General features: G+C 42.9%; 1 protein-coding gene across 1 annotated transcript in view; it reads left to right on the top strand.

Annotated features, from left to right (window-relative positions):
- SH3BP5 (SH3 domain binding protein 5) overlaps nucleotides 1-13,866 on the top strand; it is a 59,023-nt gene extending 45,157 nt beyond the window's left edge. Inside the window, exons 6-9 of the mRNA XM_054019743.1 lie at nucleotides 3,030-3,072; nucleotides 5,004-5,223; nucleotides 10,216-10,476; nucleotides 12,422-13,866. Of these exons, the coding sequence (XP_053875718.1) occupies nucleotides 3,030-3,072; nucleotides 5,004-5,223; nucleotides 10,216-10,476; nucleotides 12,422-12,600 (703 nt within the window). The 3' untranslated portion in view covers nucleotides 12,601-13,866. The remainder of the gene's footprint in view (nucleotides 1-3,029; nucleotides 3,073-5,003; nucleotides 5,224-10,215; nucleotides 10,477-12,421) is intronic.
- Nucleotides 13,867-15,480: the final 1,614 nt, after the last annotated feature.

The raw sequence follows: 15,480 nt of genomic DNA, 5'->3' as shown, positions 1-15,480 counted from the left end.
AACTGAGCACGTGTTCTCTCTCACATGTTGTTGCCACATATCTGTAGCCTGCAGCCATTCCACCTTGTGCGGTGTGTTTCTATGATAAGATAAGATAAGCAGGGTGCCAGTATTGGATGGGAAACCTCCATAGGTGCTGAAATAAATAATCTGCAGTTCAGCAGATGGCACTCTTTCCTCTAGATCAGAGTGGTGGTAGGGACATTAAGTTACCAAAAGAGCCTTTATTTGAATGGGATGGAAAATGAAGGTCCTGACCACTTGCCATTGAGGTCTTATGGACCTTTTCATAAGAATAAGGGTGTTCATCCTGGTGCCCTGACCAGCTGTTGCGTTGGGTACATTCTGCTACCCTCGATTCACCTTGCAGTGTCAAATGGATAGATTCCTCCCCTCCTGCCCCAAACTGTTTGTGTAAGGATGCTGTGTCCTGCAACACTTCACTTCAGAGCTTTCTATGGCAGTGGTGAGTGGAATGGACCCTACTACATGCCTTGCCAGTTGACAGAGGCGTTCCAAGGCTTAATTAGTTAACACTGCAAAACTTTTCAGAACATCAGACTTTTCATTTTCTCGTGAGCTTCATCATTTAAACAGAAGACAATCCCACTGATTTTTATGGGGAATAGGAGTCTGCTGTCATGAGTTCAGGTAGAGGGGATGTAAAAAACAAACTTCATCCCCACAGAAAAGCTGCTCGTATTCTTTATCTGAACTATGGAAACAAAAATTCTTTCCTGCGTCTCAGGGATGTTGAGGCTGAGCTAATGACTCTTGGAAGTGCCCAGATACTATGGCAGTGGTAAACACCATAAAAAAACCTATATATAAAATATTATAACTAAGGCTATGGTTTAGTCATGGGTGTTTTTAGTACAAGTCAGGGGCAGGTCACGGTCAGTAAACAAAAATTCACGTCTCGTAACCTGTCCATGAGTTTTACTGAAAATACCAGTGAATAAAACGTGTGTGTGAGAGAGTGACTGGGGGCCCCAGAGGTGCTGGGGGTGGTGGTGCTGGCTGCTTTGGGGTTGGGGGGGGGCGGGTGCACGGCCTGGGACCCCTGCTGGTGCTGGGGGAGGGTTTGGCGGGGCTGGCTGGCAGGCTCCCTACCTCGCTCTGCGCCTCCTCCCTCCTCTCCCAGCAGCAGAGTTTGGGTGTGGGGTTCAGGACGGGGTGAGGGGGGTGGGTGGTGCTGGGTGGCGCTCAATTGGGGGCTCCCAGGAAGCGGCAACATCCCCCCCACTCAGCTGCTAGGCGGAGGTGTGGCCAGGCAGCTCTGCATGCTGCCTTAGCCCAGAGCACTGGCTTCGCAGCTCCCATTGGCTGGGAATGCTTGTGTGGGGGCGAGACTTCCCCAGCAGTGGCTGGTGCACCTGGCGCAGGGACTGCCTGAGCGCTGCCCCTGAGCCAGGTGCACCGGCTGGTGCAGAAGTCACGAGTCCGTGACCTCCATGACAAACTTGCAGCCTTAATTATAAGGCACTGATTTTCTCCCACACTAAGAGCTGGTGAGATGCCCCAAGGAATGAGACCAGGAACCAAGCTTGGTTGCTCCCATGCGGTAGGGAGAGCACTGTGACTTGACTGGCTTGCATTGTTTAGCCTAAAATTAGGGTGGACCCGAGAGGCCTCAGGAGAAACCTTCACTTTGAACCAGGGTTGTCTATAGATTCCATAGAATGTGTTTGAATTTCAGAGTAGCTTAATCGTCTTCGTAAGGATCAATTACGTGAGGAGGCTAAATGGAAAGAGGACAACGAATTCTTAATTTTCAGAGCCAGATTGTGAATCCTTGCTTCCAATATTGGGCAGTTACAGCCATATGAATAATTGTTAATGGGCCCGCAAGTGGAGTAGTGACTTACCTGAGGGTGTAGAGTCGCGGTGCAGCCCGAGATGTTTTTGATAATACAGTAAACAGAGAAGTGTGTTTCACGTGTTACGATAATGGAGCAAGGGCTGTTGAGTTACAAATATCTGTAGTGCACAGTGGGCTGTAGGGGACCCAAAGAGTGTGCGATGCATCCAAACAAAGAATTCATGACAAATCTAGAATTTGGCTGTACTGTGCAGGTCAGGTTTTATTAGATGAGCTCGAATTATGAGCCAGGTTAACCATATCTATGTGTCTGGTACTTGAAATCTGGATTCTGGCACCCTTACATTCAGTAACACATTGCTCCCCAAGAACCTTCAGTGGGACTGTTTGCAGAGTGAGGTGCTACTCAATGGTAGCTGGTATCTCAGAATCTAGCTCACAGTATGGAAATATAGGGTAGTGGTTGAAGTCTTGATTGTATGTGAAGACTTATCTGACTATTCAACTGCCTGGCCTTGATTAGGACAGCTTCTGAAATGTGCGAGTGCTTGGAAGGTCTATCTCAGTTGAGTAAGGTGATTTTATTATTGCCCCGTGTAGCATCAAATTGATGACTCTGTCTTCAAAGCTTTGGAATAGAACGTGCATTCTTGGCTCTAAACTGTGCCTTTTGTCTACGTGATATCTGATGATGCTATAAATAAAGCAGGAAACAGCTCAAGTGTAGCATCTTTCTGTTTTTGTGACTGAGCAAGGACAAAACCTTGGAGTGTCGTGCAGCTGGAGGGAAAACTGTGCAGATGTTCATCTGACTCCTGCCTGCAGTCTGGAGAGAGACAGGCATTTTACTTCCAGCATTCTAAAAAAACACCAAAGATCTGTGTACGTGCTCCAAGAATTGTGTTTTTAAAAAGAAGGGGGCGGGGAAGGGGGAAACTCTATCCATTTTTAGAGGGTTAAGACACTGATTCTAGAAGGTGCTTAAGCATTTGCCTAACTTGAAAGCACACTGCTACAGTGTGACTATTTGTGCTTAAAGTTGGTGTGTGCAACTTTATAGATGTTTATATTTTAGATAGGCAAGCCTGAGGATTAAATTGCTGGCATAAGACATAACTGCTTTAATGCTTTGGGCCAGAGTCTCTCTCCTACTCCAATCCCCTGTTATCCCAGCAACTGTAACAAATTATTCTTTGTTTTTCCACAGGCCTTATTTTGAACTGAAGGCAAAGTACTATGTACAGCTAGAGGTATGTATCTAATTCAGATCTAGTAATGACTGCTTGCAGTAAAAAATTTTAAATACACTGCAAAGGGCTGCTATAATCACTCTGCATTTCTGTACAAAGTACATTCCATTCCAAACGCTTCATGTTGAAGAATACACGAAGCCTGTTTTAAAAATAAAAGGCCAAAAGAGACTGTTTCCACTTGTGAAGTAGGCGGGCCCCAACTCCCCCCCCCCCCCCAGTCATGTCTGCCCTACCTTGTGAGCCCCTGTGCAAAGAAACCATTGTTCCATGGGAGTGGGGCCAGTGGTTGAAAGACAGCAAAGTTGGTGGCCCTAGATTGCTCTCTTGATGATAGTCCTTCAGCTCTGTGTTGTCCAGTGTCTTTCTCAGAGGCAGGGCACATCATGTTCATGGCAGGCACATGGAGAAGTTAGATAAAAACAGAAGTGCTCTTGCAGGAAGGTTGCTACATAACTCTATTTCTTAGAGTTCAGAACGATAACGTACAAGAGCCAAAACCGGAGAGTGACAAGCTAGGCGGCTCCCTAAAACAGAGAGGCGCAACTCACCCTCCCCTTACTCTAGGCTGTCTATCCACAGACTGATCACATGCTTCCCTACAGAGCCCTCTAGCCTGCAAGCAGGAGCAGGAACCCCCTGAAAATTAAAGTGACAGCTTGTAATTTTTACCCAGGTTTTGATATGCCCCAGGGCAGCTGTTGAAAATGCAGTACAGTCGGCAGCCCTCAGGCAAGTTGTCTTGTGTTCAACATACAATACAAAATGGAGTTCATAAATTGATACTGTCCTATCCCATCCTGTCAGGCTGTATTTCATGTTTGCTCTTTGTCGTACTCCTTAACACCAGTCTTCTCTCCTAGCTGTGGAAGGGGGGTTGTGCCTGGAGGGGGAAAGAAGGGGCAGTTAAAGCTGCACACTACAATATTCAAGGCTTTGAAGCCTGCTGCCACCTGGGTCCGAACTCATGTATGCAGTTTTAGTGACCAGGAAGTGATGGGTTAGTTTTGTTTCTGCCCAGAAAACCTCCTGCATCTGTTTGGAGCCAAGTGGAGCAGTTCAGCCTTTCCTGTTCCCTTATCCTGCAGGGGGAGAGGCAAGGACTGTTAGCATTCATGCTGTCAGCTACTGAATTGCTGAGGGTATATACGATAGCTCCGTTCAGGCACATTCAGATTTAGGCATTTGTTCCAACATGTGGCAGTAATGCCCCCAATTGCTCCAGAGCCCAGTCTAGGTGATCAGGAACTGGAGAACTGTCCCAAATAGTTTTCTGCTAGTTGTGCATGTCCATTCACTTCAATAAATGGTCAAAATAAACATAGTCTATTATTAAGCACTTTCATTAGCTCTTCATCTTAACATGGATCACCTGCCCTCAGCTAATAGAGGCTTATGCACCATTCCTGGCTATGTGACACACAGAGAATCCTTTCCAATGCACTGGAGTGTTCATTCAAACTGGAACACCACAACTGTTCGTTTTTCCCCCCACGTATCCCCTCACAACTTCCCTGGCTTGTTGCATAATCGAGGTACTTTTCAACTAAAAACCCCTCTCATCATCTGTGCACCAAAATTATTAGTTACATTTTAACCTATACACTCAAATTATTTAATAATACCTAGCTCTAATATACCACTTTTCATTGGTAGATCTCAAAGCACTTTACAAAGGATCCCCATTATGCCCATTTTACAGATGAGGAACTGAGGCACAGAGCAGAGACATGAATTGTCCAAGGTCACCCAGCAGGCCAGTGGCAGAGCCAGGAATAGAAGTCGCCTGCGTCCCAGTCCAGTGCTCTATCAACTAGGCCATGTTGCCTGCTTAGCTGGGGAAATGAAGCCCCCTTTTCCCTCCTTACATAATGACAATTTGTTTGAAATCCGCAATCGTTTAAAGAAACCCCATCTGCCTTCCTCGTTAGCAATTCAAGAAGACTGTGGATGACCTGCAGGCAAAGCTGGCCCTAGCCAAGGGAGAGTACAAAACAGCCTTGAAAAACCTGGAGATGATCTCAGATGAGATCCACGAGAGGAGACGGTCTTCTGCCATGGGACCCCGGGGGTGTGGTGTGGGTGCAGAAGGCAGTAACACCTCGTTGGAAGATCTTTCCGCATGTAAACTGGAGTCGGACTCCATCTCCAGTAAGTATAAAGTTGTGTGTTCAGAAATTCCCATGGGCAAGTGTCATATAGGGGGCTTGGGGGCTGAAATGAAGGACTTTGTTTGTATCCTACAGCTGGTGATTAGTCAGATACTTTACAACTTCAGGTAACTCAGTTGCACCTTCTGTTAACTCCACAATTTACCATGCACTTGAGAATTCCCTTCTCAGGGGAAATAGAAAAGACTGGAAACTCCCTATTTGCTCCTAGCATCACAGCTGTTGCAAACAACAGTGTTGCATGCACGAAACAGAATCAACACACTTCAAAGCATGTAAATAAATGCACACAAGTGACAACAATTATGCAGTAACTCTAGGGCCTGATCTACACACAGTTTTGTACTGGTATAACTGTTTCTGTTGGTATGGTATTTATTTTTTTTACTGAAATATACCAGTACAACCCCTGTTTGGATGCAGTTATGCCAGTATGCTTGGTTACTGATACAAATGCATCCATACTGGGGGGCATTGTGCTGCTTTAATCTCACTGGCACATCTATATAGTAAGCTATAGTTAAAGCAGTACAACTCTTGTCTTTAGGCCTTGTCTACACAAGCTGCTTGCATGATGTGGGCTCCTTTGATATGTTGCCATGTAAATAGCGCAGCCATGCCTGGTCCTTTGAATAAGGGAAGCAAAGAAATAGGAACATATTAGCTCAGTGTGCTGCATGTCAGGACTGGAGATGTATCTTCTTTGAGAGATGGACAAACAGCAGTAAGATTGCGCCACAGGCCCAGATAGTCACGCTGTTTAGCAGAGATGATTTTGAGCTGCAAAGATCGGAACATTCCCCAAGTTCTGGGGAGCCTTGGATCTGGGATTCTGATTCAGGCCCCTCTCTACTAGGAAGAGTGAGCTGCTAAAGGGGAGAGACTAAAATAGTTTGAGACCCAAAAGAGGCTTCCTTTTCTGTCGTTCCCAGTTCTAGTTTTCTGCTCCAAAAATGATCCTTTCTGTAAATCCAATCCCACAGCTCTCTTCTCTCTGCATCTCAGCTCTTGTCTGCAGGAAAGAACCCTGTCAAAGTGCTGATGATCACAGTTTATAACTCCATAACCCAGTCGCATGTCCTCCCTGCAGCCCTAATACACTGCTGTCATGGATATAAGCCAGCCATTAGGGCTCCTTGAAAATTTGAGGTAGGTCCCCCAGAAGTATTACTGGGCTTATTTCTTTAGAAAGTCTGTCCTCCCTATATATAAGTACAAGCTGATACATACCATATCACCCACCACCTTGGCATTATTAGATTTAGTTTTCTTCAATATTGCATTGTCTGTTAGTTGATGTTTACATCTCATTCATGGAATGCACACTCCTGGTGGCCAGGGATGTAAAGTAGCTAGAAATGTGCACACAATGTCCAATTTGTTGCCCTTCCCCTGCCTGCACTTTCCAAGATCATACACACTAGGACAACTACTCCACAACTCATTCTGTGTAGACAGATATATTGGGCCTGGTTCTGATCTCCCACCAATCTTATTACCATATCATGGTGAATACATATAGATGATTAAAAATACCCTGATTTTAAATTAAAAAGTTTTTTTTAATTTTTGTTTTTATATGAAATTATGGCAACCTGTGTTAAAGCCTATACTTATAATGTGTTAAAATCATTTAAATTAAATATAAATAATATTACGCGGTTTGCTGCCAAGTTTTAAAGAAAATCAAACAACTCAACTGGTGGAAGCCACTGGCTAAGCACATGGAACTAGAGTTTGTTGAAGTGCTAAGCCAGCTTTTGACAGTGCAGTAGTCTCTTCTGCAGGTGCAGAGAATCTTTTTATTTCAATTTATTCAACTAGTTCAGTTCAATGACTAGTACAGAAACCAATCGGGAGTTGAAAAAGCAGGAAAGCTTGTTTCCCTCTGCAAATCTATGAATAAAAAGTAGGTGTGAAAGAATGAGATTTATTAGTTTTAAAATCTTGAAGAACATGCAAACAGCAACCATCACTTCAATTCTGACTACAGATAATACTGCCTTTGTTTAATGCATCAGTTTTAAACGCAAATAATGTTTTAATAAACGTCTTTTCTTATGTATCCAGTACACTTAAATAAAATTAACTAATATAAACAATTAAAATGCTGTTTTATGCATTAATTGAATTCTGATTTCCATCCAGATAGAGACTGACACAAATCACAAATAAAGAAAATTAATACTTTACTTTCTCACACACTAAAATGGTGAATGAGGCACTTATTTCCTAGCTGATAACTCTGAATAACTGTATATTAAGCTATATAATTGCTTATCTAAGTGGGCATAAACATTTTGCTCACCAGGAGGATAGACTAAGTACCAAAGTTAGCATAAAGGCTATATTTAGTTGCAAATCAACGTGTTTTAACTAATGAGAATCAACTTTTCTTTTGGAAGACCACTATGCAGAACAAATGCAAAACAAGATTTAAATCAGGGTTTTCTGCTTGGTGATTAAAATCAGTGATTTAAATTGCTCTGACTTAAATCAGTCCACCCTGGACCAAATAGTTCCACTTCAGTGGAGTTACTCCTGACTCTCGCTGGTGAGAGAAAATCCAGAATCAGGGCCCGACAATGGATTAAAGACCTGCCAGTCCAATAAGAACATTAGCCCCAGAAAATTTAACTTACTGCCCATCATAATGGGTGATCCCTTTCTACCCAGGACTGTTTATTTCTTGAATACAGAACAAAGTTCTGTCTGCCAGGCTTAGGTGAAACTTGTAAGCATCATACACTGATTTTTGTTGACAATAGTAGATACTGTTCAGTTTTTTTACTTGTTATAGCCTGTCTTTGGCAATTAAATATAAACTGTAATTTTCTTTAGTTGTATTTGTCCTAGAGTAGCAGATTAGTGCTACTTACGAAGCAGATAATTTCTACAAATAGGAACTACTTTGTGCAGCCACTGTTGCTCATCCCCTGCAAAATTATCTGGCACTGCCCCATGTGTATTGATAAAAACATGGTGAGTGGGAAGAACCAGTTACGTACCAGTTTTATGTCTGGAGGAGCTGGAACTCGGCTGTGCAATCTTGGACTTAATGTTTAAAAAAAAAAAAAAAAAAACAGGAGGTGGCTGCTGTGATTATCCATCTATCATCGGCTGAAGCATTCTTAGGTCAGTTCTGTTACATGTAATACATGGAGGCTGGAGATCCTTGAAACAACAAAGTTGATGGGTTTCTTTGTTTGTCCCCTTTATGTTTTGTAAATAATGAGCCAGAGGTTTATGAGAAAATAGAAAATCCTTGAATTTTTTTCTTTGAATGTTTTCCTTGTTAACACGGTTATTTTGCTTTGTGATTTTTTTAACTGGGTTCTGAATCTTGCTTTAAATAGCAAGAACTGCAAGGAAGTGTAACTGAAGATAACTTCCAGCATTATAAATTCCCTGTTGAATGTGGCTTGTTCAGCCCTACATGATTCTGTCAGAAGCATTACTCCTGCAAAGGCTTATGCACATGAGTAACCCCTTTAATTGCAATGGGACTACTTATGTCTGGGACAGCTTGGAAAAGCGACGACTAAGGGTGGATATGATAGAGGTCTATAAAATCATGACTGGTGTGGAGAAAGTAAATAAGGGAGTGTTATTTACTCCTTCTCATAACACAAGAACTAGGGGTCACCAAATGAAATTAATAGGCAGCAGGTTTAAAACAAATAAAAGGAAGTATTTCGTGTCACAACACACAGTCATCCTGTGGAACTCCTTGCCAGAGGATGTTGTGAAGCCCAAGACTATAACCGGGTTAAAAAAAAAAAAACTAGATAAATTCATGGAGGATAGGTCAATCAATGGCTATTAGCCAGGATGGGCAGGGATGGTGTCCCTAGGCTGTGTTTGCCAGAAGCTGGGAATGGGCGACGGGGGATGGATCACTTGATGGTTACCTGTTCTTTTCATTCCCTCTGGGGCACCTGACACTGGCCACTGTCGGAAGACAGGATACTGAGCTAGATGGACCTTTGGTATGACCCAATATGGCCATTCTTATGTGTGCATAAGCCTTTGGCAACGTAGGCCCCAATCCTGCAGTGACCAAAGACTGGAAACTTTAGCTTTAACAGGATCTACTGTAATGCACAAAATAGAACAACTCTTACTGATTTATTGCCCCCCGTGCTGGCCCCCCCCCACTCTCTCAACAAGGAGTCTGTGGCTTACTGCATCCTGCACTCTCGCGATGGTTAATGCTAATAGTAATTTTACACACGGAATGAGCGAGGAGACAGATTTTGTGTTGCTTAGTGATTCCTGTGCCAAGGGAGATTCTAGTGCAGTGGCTTTCAACATATTTACCATTGTGGGCATCCAATACTACCTGTATGGCCTTGAGGATGTCACATGGGCTGCAGCTGTGTGCTGATTGGGCTGTGGGTTGAGAACCACTGCTCTAGTGAGTCCTGTTGGATTTTAGCTAAATAAGCACTAAGATAACATGCAGTAGCTGAGCTCCCACCGTCTGCCACATCTGGCTTTTAAGTATTACTCCAGATAAATATTGACAAGCCCCAGTCAGGTACCCCATTGTGCTGGGTACAGTACACTTATTACAGAGAGTGTCACTGTCCCAAACTGCTTTGTCTGTCTTACAACAGACTATAATAGGTGGACAAGACACACAATTGGGAGGGATAGTACAAATAAAAACAACCCTATCTTAACACAATGAGTAGTAGCTGTGGTTACAGTATTGGATGGTACATCACATTAGCTTGTTTCTCCCAAAAGCTTCTCAAGAAATGGGAATCTTTCCCCCCCTCACCCAAGGCCTGCTAATGAGATGCAATGTTAATAGACTACAGAGAAGTAGTGAAACTCTACGTGTAAATGCAGCCCTTAAGATAGCAATGTACATCCTGCCAATGGAAAAGCAAACAACTGAAATTGCATGTAAAAGCTGCTTTGTGGAAATGGGTAGGCTAACTGGAATTCCCCTTAAACATTACAGTGGCTTCTGAAGTGTTTGAGGATGACAACTGCAGCAGCTTTGTGTCTGAAGAAGATTCTGAGACCCAGTCGGTGTCCAGTTTCAGTTCTGGTCCTACAAGTCCCTATGAGATGCCCACTCAGTTTCCTCCAGCAACGCGACCTGGAAGCCTGGATCTGCCCAGTCCTGTCTCCCTGTCTGAATTTGGGATGGTGTTTCCTGTACTAGGTCCTCGAAGTGAATGCAGTGGGGCATCATCGCCTGAATGTGAAGTTGAAAGAGGTAAGCAGAGCTGGGTTAGCACAGGACCAATTTATTATGCAGCTTTATAAAGGAGCAGAAGAACTTGCTCAACTCCTCCAGGGATGCTGTGCTGATTGGGTTCAGACACATTATCTGCTCTCTGGGTGCTTGGGGGGCGGTGCCAGAGCCCCCTTCATCCCACAGTATTACTACCCTTTAAAAACTGAGTTATTTATTCCCTAAAATGAGAGGTTCCCCAGTTTCACTTCTGCCTGAACCCATGTTCTATACAGCAATGATGTTAGCGGTGTAGCAGTAACTGATACATCAGTTGCTGCCTTCCAATATTTGGATTCTGATATTACATTATTGGAAGGATAAGCACTGAGCTTCTTTTGCGGGGGAAGAGGGGAGAATGATGTCCTGCTTGAGGGAAAATCCTGATTCCCAGTTCTGATCAAATAAGGTGCCAAAGGAGAAACTGAGCTTAGAGGATTAATCACTCTCCTACTGAAGTCTGTCAGTCATTACGTTTGGTAATTCAGGGCACAAGACAAAACTAGCTTGGAAGGCCAACATCCATTATTTAAGGCCTTGTCCACACTAAAGGGAAAAGTCAATCTAAGCTATGCAATTTGAGTTACAGTAACTCCTCGCTTAACGTTGTAGTTATGTTCCTGAAAAATGTGACTTTAAGTGAAACTATGTTAAGCGAATCCAATTTCCCCATAAGAATTAATGTAAATGGGGGGCTGGGTGGGTTAGGTTCCAGGGAAATTTTTTTCACTAGTCAAAAAACTATATATTGTATAGATATACTCACAGTATACGTTTTAAACAATTTAATACTGTTCACAGCTATGATGATTGTGAAGCTTGGTTGAGGTGGTGAAGTTAGAGGGTGGAAGAGGGTGGGCTATTTTCCAGGGTATGCCTTACTGCTAAATGATGAACTAGCACTTGGCTGAGCCCTCAAGTGTTACCACATTGTTGTTAATGTAGCCTCTCATCAAGGCAGCACAAACAGGAGGGAGGGGAGACCGCATAGCAGACAGAGACGGACACACACCTTGTGTGGGAGGGAGAGAGAGATGCACACTGCCCCTTTAAGTAAGCTGACCCACTCTTAAGTGCATTGTCTTTTTAAGTGGATCAGGAAATTGAGACAGCAGCTGCTGCCCCAAGCTCTCTCTGTCTCTTTCCGTCCGTGCCCCCTCCCTGCTCTATATGGAGAGGGGGTAAGCAGGGGGGAGGGGGACACCCTGACATTAGCCCCTTCCTTCCCCGCCCGCACAGCAAGCAGGAGTCTCTGGGAGCAGCTCCAAGGCAGAGGGCAGGAGCAGCACATGGCATTGGGGGGAGGGACAACTGAACTGTCCAGCAATTGATAGCTTGCTGGGCAGCTGCAGCACAGGGAGCTGATGGGGGGCCTGCGGGTCCACCCTGGTTCCAAGCCCCCACCAGCTAGCTGCAACAGGATGCTCTTCCTGCAAGCAGTGGACAAAGCAGGTGGCTGTCAAACAATGTGTTAGAAGGGAGCATTGCACAACTTTAAACAAGCATGTTCCCTAATTGATCAGCAACATAACAACATTAACCGGGACGACTTTAAGAGAGGAGTTACTGTCTGTGAATAGCATAACTCAAATCAACGTATCTTAGATCTACTTACTATGGGGTCCACACTATGCGATGTCGACGGAAGACGCTCTCCTGTTGACTCCCCATACTCCTCTCGATCAGGAGTCGAAGGGAGAGCGATCGGCGGTCGATTTAGCAGGTCTTCACTAGACCTGCTAAATCGACTGCCGATGCATTGATTGCCACAGTGTCAATCCTCCAGTAAGTGTAGATGAGCCCTAAGTATATTACTACTTGTCCTAGGTTTAGATACTTTGGCGAAGGAAGCTGTATGAGTGCCCACTTGACCGATATAGCATTCTAAGACTTAAGGTTTAATAATATTTTAATTGTGTCTTTGCAGGGGATAGGGCAGAAGGAGCTGAGAACAAGATGAGCAACAAAGTGAACAAAAATAGGAGCAGCAGTGGCAACTCCACTGAGGGTCTGGCTTTGGATAACCGAATGAAGCAGCTTTCACTCCAGTGCATGAAAGTCAAAGAGGGGATCATTGCAGACAGAAAAGCTGTACAAATTGGCTGAGTCCTCCTGCTGCTCTGGTTAATGGGAGTATAAATATACATGAACTTCAAAATGTCTGAAGAACATTGTGCCAATAACTATTTAATATATGCCAAATCTTAAGCGTTTACTCTACAAATTTAAAACTGCACTAAAGAAGTTTAATTGATGTTGAAGGCTGAAGTTTTTTTTCAGTAAAATCTTTGTAGGACAGACAAGTTGTCAAACATGTAAGTTGTGCTCGCTGTATTTCACAGCCTTCGTAAACTGTTTTGTAGCAGCCTGGCTGAAGCAATAACTAGCATTGTTCCTGTATAAACACATGCCAGTAGGGGTGTGAAATCCAAGCCAAACACTTGTGAGCAGTTTGGCTTCAGTTTTGTAGAATGAGATGCACTTTAGATACAGTGGATCTCTGAAGTGGAATTGGCATATCCTTTAAACAGCCGTATTTGTCTGTATTATTCTGAAACTGTAGAAGTATTTTATATACAAGGCAGCTGTTGCATGTGTGGGTCTAGAAGTCTTCGGCCTGCCTCCAATGCTCATGAGGAAACTAGTCATGATCTAAAGTATTGGCCCGAGAGGGTGGCAGAAATGTGGCATTATTACTCAATAGTTGCGTGCTCTTTCTAGCCCCCTACTTTCCGGGGTGGAGTGTGTGCGATTTTTCCAAGGTGAATCCAGTGCCAAAATGACAGATTTAACTTGTTTCTAAGAATTTGAGTATCATTTTTCAGCACCTTAAGTGTTGGTACTGTAAAACGGCATGAATTGGTGTGTGCCAGAGAGAAGTAGTTATAGATCTCGACCTACCGAGGCTCGTCCTTAAGATACGCATGAAGAAAAGGCGTTGCTAATGTGGATTGATGTGTTAATTTCTCTGTAGGTTGTAACGTGGGGTTTTAGAACTGTTTAAGGGACTTACGATTTTAGTATCCCCTAGAGAAACTGTTCACTAAAAATAGAAAGGGAATGGGGGCATGTTTTGGCAGCAGCTGTTAGGCAGTAGTGGTGTCTGGTAGTTATGCTAATAAGTGGTAGCAAAAATCCTAGGACTTCTCAGTTTTGGTAGCTGAACATTTCTGAAAGCACCCTACTGTATCTAAAGTATTCAGTTTTTTTGTTGTTAATTGGATGGGAGTTTAGCATCACCCAAAGTATTTTCTATTCTATGTTTTGCAGTCCTGGTGTATTTTGTCCCTGCCCCTTGGCTTGTGTATCTATTCTCAAAGTAAATGTAAAATTCTTCACACTACAGTAAACATTTTCGTTTTCCACATTTTATTTTGTGTTGTACAGTATCAGTGTATTTGAAATACTAAATATTTCAGTAGCTATTCTAAAGTAGTTCCATACTAAAACCATAGGCTGATATTTAAACCTCTTTACAACTAAAATGTGCACGTGGTCCACGTTCACTCAATGAAATCATCATCTCTCGCGATTCTAATGCCAAATGCACTGGCAATTACTGAAATGAAAACAGAGGCTTAATGCAGTTCCAGAATCAGTGTATTGGAGAATACCCAAATCTGGGACAGTAAATTTTCAAACAAGACCTAACACTAGGAATACCCTGCAGTATGTGGACAAGTATTGTCTCATTACAGCTTTGTAACTAGATTTATATTCATGACTCATTTGGTATTAATTTCCTATGATCAAAGATTAGCCAACTTGTATACAGTGTTGCCTTTTTTGAAAGATCACTTAGTATGCAGCAGAGGAAGATCTTATATGTTGTCTAACACTTCCGTGCTTCATTTCACTATGGAAAGCTGTAACAAAGCAAGGCAAAGTCATGGGGAAGGGAGCCTGTTGTCAGAATTAATGGGGAGATTCAGTGTGTTACAGCTACTGATCATTTGAACAGAGATGGGCATTCTGTGATCTGGAACTTGCAGAACAAAGGTTTAACCCCTAGATCATTAGCCTCTTCAAGCTAGACAAATACTTAGGAAGAAGTATTTATATCTCCAGTTTATGAAGCAACAAATACTTTGGGAAACATGGATAGATTGTAGCTTAAATAAAATACAGAAATGTCTCTTAATAAAACTGCATAATTTTCATGTTTTCACCTAATCTTTGTAGCTAAACCAATTGTCTCTTCTGCCTCTAGTTAAGTAAGCAACCAAGCAATTAAGTGCTGAGTACCTACTTTTGCAGATATGCCAACTCTCAAATGCACTTCCTTGTTTCCTACTTCCCTTGGCATCAAATCCTTCCTATTAAAAGGTAAGTTACTACTTAAAGATCCAAAACACCTGCACTCTTGGAAAGTTGACTTGTTTGTGCACCACAGGACACCAAAACAGAAAGTTTTCCTTATTACCCAGTGTACTTCCATGAAAGTTCTAGGCAGATTCCAGTAGGGTGAGACATTACTAGCAGAAAGTATGTTGGGGGGTGATGTGGCCCAAGAAACTAGGAGCTGGTACCCTGCAAACGTGCAGCAGAAGGGCAAACTAAATTTTAAAGAGTAAATATGTGCAAGGGCCTCTTCCTCTGGACACCTCCGCATTCAGTAGCTAACTGTACAATTGAAGTGTATGTGCATAGCTTGCTTTGCTGTGTTCAGGCAGGCTTTGAAGAGCACACAGACATGAGTAGAAATGAAAATGCAGTTTCATAAATAATTGCTCTTACCATTTTATTTTTAAACTTTATAAATGCCAATTCTGTATATCAAATACATAATGACAAATGGATATGAATAGAATATTACCATCAAATACCAAAGGAGCAAGTTCTCTCGAGTTACCTTTTGTTAGACTGCTCAAAACATCCCTTAATTTAATATTACACTAGCTGGCAGTGTGGTGCTGAAAGTATAAAAATAAGCCTTTAACATTTAAAGCATGTGTGGTAACAAGTTAGCAGCCTTGAAGTGAGATG

Source organism: Malaclemys terrapin, chromosome 2 (assembly GCF_027887155.1).
Source record: "Malaclemys terrapin pileata isolate rMalTer1 chromosome 2, rMalTer1.hap1, whole genome shotgun sequence".
NCBI lineage: Eukaryota > Metazoa > Chordata > Testudines > Emydidae > Malaclemys > Malaclemys terrapin.
The sequence above is the reverse complement of the archived record's forward strand: the minus strand, read 5'-3'. Positions and strand labels throughout refer to the sequence as shown.